We start from the raw sequence: 4474 nt of genomic DNA on the forward strand, positions 1-4474 counted from the left end.
CACTAGGTAAAAAACTAATAGGTCTTTTTGTATTTTGAGAGAACAGTAGAAAACACACGTTTTCTTACCGAAATCCAATGTGATAATTGTACTTACTGTCATCAAAAAAAATTGGGAACCAAGTGAATTCTAACAGGGCTGAAATATCCAGAAAGAGAATAATGAGTTTTGCTGTGGGAATGTATTTAGGTTTACACCTTTAGACTAAAATGTTTTGCACTTTTAGGCAAGCGGTTTTCCCTGCAAGCACAAAAAATTGGCAATGCTGGTAACACGGAGATGTAAGTCTGCAAAATTGCAGGAATTAAATAATCTCAAGAGCAAATGCTCCTGAGACTAATTCAGAGATAAGAGGTCAAGAACTTCCTCCTATTTTTATACAATTCCATTCTTCAGAGTGAGCACATCAACTCCTCAACTGAATCTGTTAAAACTGAGAACTCAATTCGAGCTTTTTTTTTTTTTTCCCCAAAAATGTTTCTGTTTAAGCTGATAATCCTTTGCAGTAAATGTTCTAAGCTTTAGTCTACTGATATAATTGTCATGTACTTTTAGTGTCCCTTTGCAGACAGCTAATGTGACTTACAGGAAAGAGAAAAAGTTGCAAAATAAATGTCCTAAACATTATTCTTTGCAGAACAAACTGGATCAAAGAGTACTTGGACACAGCTCCGTATCTGATCCTCATTTTCAAGCAGGTATATGGGCGGCTTCCTAATGGCAAAAAGAAGACCCACTACTACAATGAAATCAGTGTTTCTATTGCCTGTGGTATCCTGCTTGCTGCACTGCAGGTAGGTTGACAAAACTGAGGTGCTGGGAGCCAGTATATCAGTTTGGATTACGTACCAAGACTATTCTGCCCAAATGAGGGTGGAACTCAATTTATATTTTATATTGTCAGTCCTCTGGATTAGTCCAGTTCCCCGCAAAGCAAGTTTTGAGTTTTCAAGTTATTCTGCACAGGCCTGCATCTGACAAGGTGACTCAGGTCCTTGATACTGGTTAAGAAGAAAAATATAATTCAGCTCACTTCCAGAGTTGTCACTCTTCTCCCAGAACAGGCTTTAGCCTCTGTAGTTTCTGTCTTATGTTAATAGGGCTGGCAGGATCTGCTGACCACCCAAGCATGGCTCTCCAGTGCCACACTGGCCCCTTGTTCTCAGTAATCCCTAAAACACAGCTTGACCCCAAGTCAGTTTTAGTACACGGTTCTGGGGAAAATTAAAAAAATCAGCGACATATTTCACAGAAAAGGCTGTACTATTTCAGTCAGTACTTCGGAGGCATTTCTGAAAGTGAACTGATTTCTGAAGATCAGTTGGATTTTCTCTGTGGTCTCTCAGTACTCAGTTTTGATGTTCTCACTCAAGTGCTTAGATAGTGAAGCTATTCCAGTAGTTAACTTGGCCTATCAGCAGGATAACAGCAAGGCGTCACCTCTTATATTAGGCCAGTTTCCTACCAGGAACTTCCATTTCTCCTCCATTCTGTTTTGAGCAACACTTCCCTTCCCTCATTGGGATGGGAAATCTGAGAACTGAGCAGGGCAGAAGCATGTTGCTGGAGTGCTGCTGCTCTACAGCTGCACAGTGTTCTGTATTTTCCCTCCATGGAACTGAGAGCAAAGGGAGGCACAGAGAATGGGGCAGAACCAGCACCACGTAGCACTTCAGCCAAAAGCAGTACGAGTGACAAGATTCCACTCTCTCCTGAGCCAGTCCAACATCAGGTGGGATTTCTGAGGCTCCCTACCACCTGTTAGGCTGTCTCTTTCCCATCTCCTAGAAATTAATTGACAGCATTAAAAGACACAGTGCCGTGGACTCATAACATTGAGCACCACTTCTATTGGCTCTTCGCCTCTTCTGAAGATTGTAGAGCTTACTTAACATGAGAGGCCCATTGCATGAACGCCTCTCCCTGGGTGACTTTTATACCTCAAAGCTTCACCAAATTCTTGCATTACATAAAGGGAGAGACTGAAATCCATATGTGCAACTCTCGGGAAACGCCTCAGCTGCGTGGTCATACATAGATTTACATAGATTTATTTGGGGGTTCTGATGTAAGCCAGAATATTGGCCACTGTGAGAAATGGCAACAGAATCTTGTGACAACTTCTGAGGTGGAGTCTGTGCCCGCTGTCCCTGTGAGGTGCAGCTCTTGAGCAGGAACAAATGTTCACAAAGCTATAAGGCATCTTCCTGCTAGCAGTATGGAGGCAAGAACCGAAACATTTCTCTGTATGACCTGGATGAACACTATGGAATGATATTCCTGTGATATCCCCACAGCTGCCTCTCAGCTTCACTGTGGCCATGGGGCCCCTGCTACACTGAGCACTGCAGACAGGCTCCTGCTGTATGGCACACAGACCTGTCAGGCGGAATGGGCTGTTCCTGCCCTATAGAAATGCTATACTTTAAAGCATTTACTTTAATTGTTTCCTTTTATTTATTTTACTCTGTAAGCAAAGCAGGCATCTTTTGTGGTACCATCGAGTCTATTAGTAAATCAGATGTTCTAAAGCCTGCAGCAGAGTGTAGTGAAACAGCCTTTTGGAGTTAGTTAGTAGGAGAATGTGTAACAAGTCTGGTGGGAATTATGGATACACAAAGCCCAGACCTCTGTCTCACGCTCTTGCTGTCTGTCTTGCTGCAGAATGCGGGTCTGTATACAGTGACCACCACACCCCTCAACTGCGGACCCCAACTCCGGATGCTGCTGCAGCGCCCAGCAAATGAGAAGTTGCTCTTGCTGCTCCCCGTTGGCTATCCCAAGCGAGATGCTACCGTGCCCGCGCTGAGCCGAAAGCCCCTGGAAGACATCATGGTGGTCCTGTGAGCCCAGTGCTGGGGGAAGGAGCATGTCCCTGCTGCCAGCTAGTAAGCAGCAGCCCACTGAAGTTGTCGCTGCTGTTTCTGTGTGTCATCCTCCTGTGTCACTGCTGCGCTGGCTGTTTGCACCTGTATTCCTTTCAGTGCTAGTAATAGCAGTGGGGTGTCAGGCACTGTGTGTTTGACCGGTGCTATTACCAACAAGCCCAGGTGGTTGTTCGAGGGGATACGTAAGATGACATTTAAATGCCCTTCATTCCTTGATTTTTTTTTTTCCTGTGCATTGTGGGGACAAATCTTTCCTTGAACTGGAATGTATATTCTCCTTATACTTTTCTGATTACCATTATACTGTTTTTTTCTCTTCAGAATCTTAATGGAGGTTTTATCAAAAGATATGAAGAGGCCAAACTCAACTGTCTTATCTTGATCAGTGTGTGTTATTTAAATGCCTCTTCCCTTACAGCATGTTCATTTCTGCATAGGAGAAAGCTATTTTTCTCATACACAGTAGCATTTGCCCTACTTGGTTGATCTGAAAAGTCTTGTCTATACCAGACTTAAACTGTTGCTGGTACAAGCATCTTTAGCTAGGGGAGATCTAGTAGGAACAAAGCGTCCAAGTGATTCCCTTGTTACCATTTATTTATACATGTTCCAGACACAATTAGATCATACGGCAACTATCAACCATGCCCTCTATACTTGCTGCTTCCACTGGAGTCAGCCCAGAGGGAACTACTATTCTGATTTTCCTGTTTATACCTACAACTATAGCAGCTTAACACCCTGAAATTTAAACTGCTTCAGACACCCTGACATGTGAGAGATGCTTTCATGTCACACCAAATCAGGCATATTTAGGTTTATTTTAAGGCCACTTCCCACAAAAGCAATGCTCCCTACTAAAAGCCTTGTCTCCAGGCAAGATATGACCGGGGACCAGTGGGAGCTGCTCACTGGAAGCGTCGATGCTACCGATCCCTGCGCCGGCAGAGCCCCCTCGTGGGGTCGCAGTTCCTGCTGGCTTTGCAAGCCACACAAGATGAAAACACTGAAAAAGAGACATCCTTCCCTGAAGCTGTTTGTATTATGTGAAATACTTTCCCACCCTGCTCTCTGCCGCATGTAGCTTGAGGCAAATTCAGCCAAATTGGCTTCAGCCTGCCTTGGGAATTGCACGAGTTAAGTCACTGCACCTAGTCTGAAGCCAGTCCTATTTAACATGACCTGTTGTCAGATGAGTAGGTGGAGGGGATAATATTTTGCAGAGGTGCAGCTTCTTGTGGTGCATCTATCACCCAATGAGAAAAACTGTTCTCCTCTTTGGCAGACCATTTTGCTGGTATTTAGCAGGCATGAGTTTGCATTAATCTGTTTTATTAACCCGATTTCACATCCTCAGTGGTACAACCATAGTGAGAAGACTTTCTTCTGCAGACCTAGTCTGGAATAAGCTTTCATAACTAAAGTAAAACTGAAAAAAAAAAAAAAGGAAGTCCTGTGTCTACATGTTTGTGAGTCTAAAAGCTAGTCAGGGGCAGAAAGATGAGCTGAACCAAGCAAAGGCTGACTGGCTGTAAATCCCCATTTATCAGGAATACATATTAAAGTCACTGCAACAAGTTTTCCTT

At 43.7% G+C, this 4474-nt stretch overlaps 1 protein-coding gene across 1 annotated transcript; it reads left to right on the top strand.

The window, feature by feature from the left end:
• Positions 1–226: 226 nt before the first annotated feature.
• LOC104274934 (iodotyrosine dehalogenase 1-like) lies at positions 227–2847 on the top strand (the record flags this gene model as incomplete). The annotated part of the gene is made up of 3 exons (XM_009870727.1): positions 227–281; positions 638–794; positions 2665–2847. Coding segments are annotated over 3 exons (395 nt in total), but the record flags the coding sequence as incomplete, so codon positions are not given.
• Positions 2848–4474: the final 1627 nt, after the last annotated feature.

The sequence above is a fragment of the Apaloderma vittatum genome, unplaced genomic scaffold, assembly GCF_000703405.1.
Source record: "Apaloderma vittatum isolate BGI_N311 unplaced genomic scaffold, ASM70340v1 Scaffold45105, whole genome shotgun sequence".
Taxonomy (NCBI): Eukaryota; Metazoa; Chordata; class Aves; order Trogoniformes; family Trogonidae; genus Apaloderma; species Apaloderma vittatum.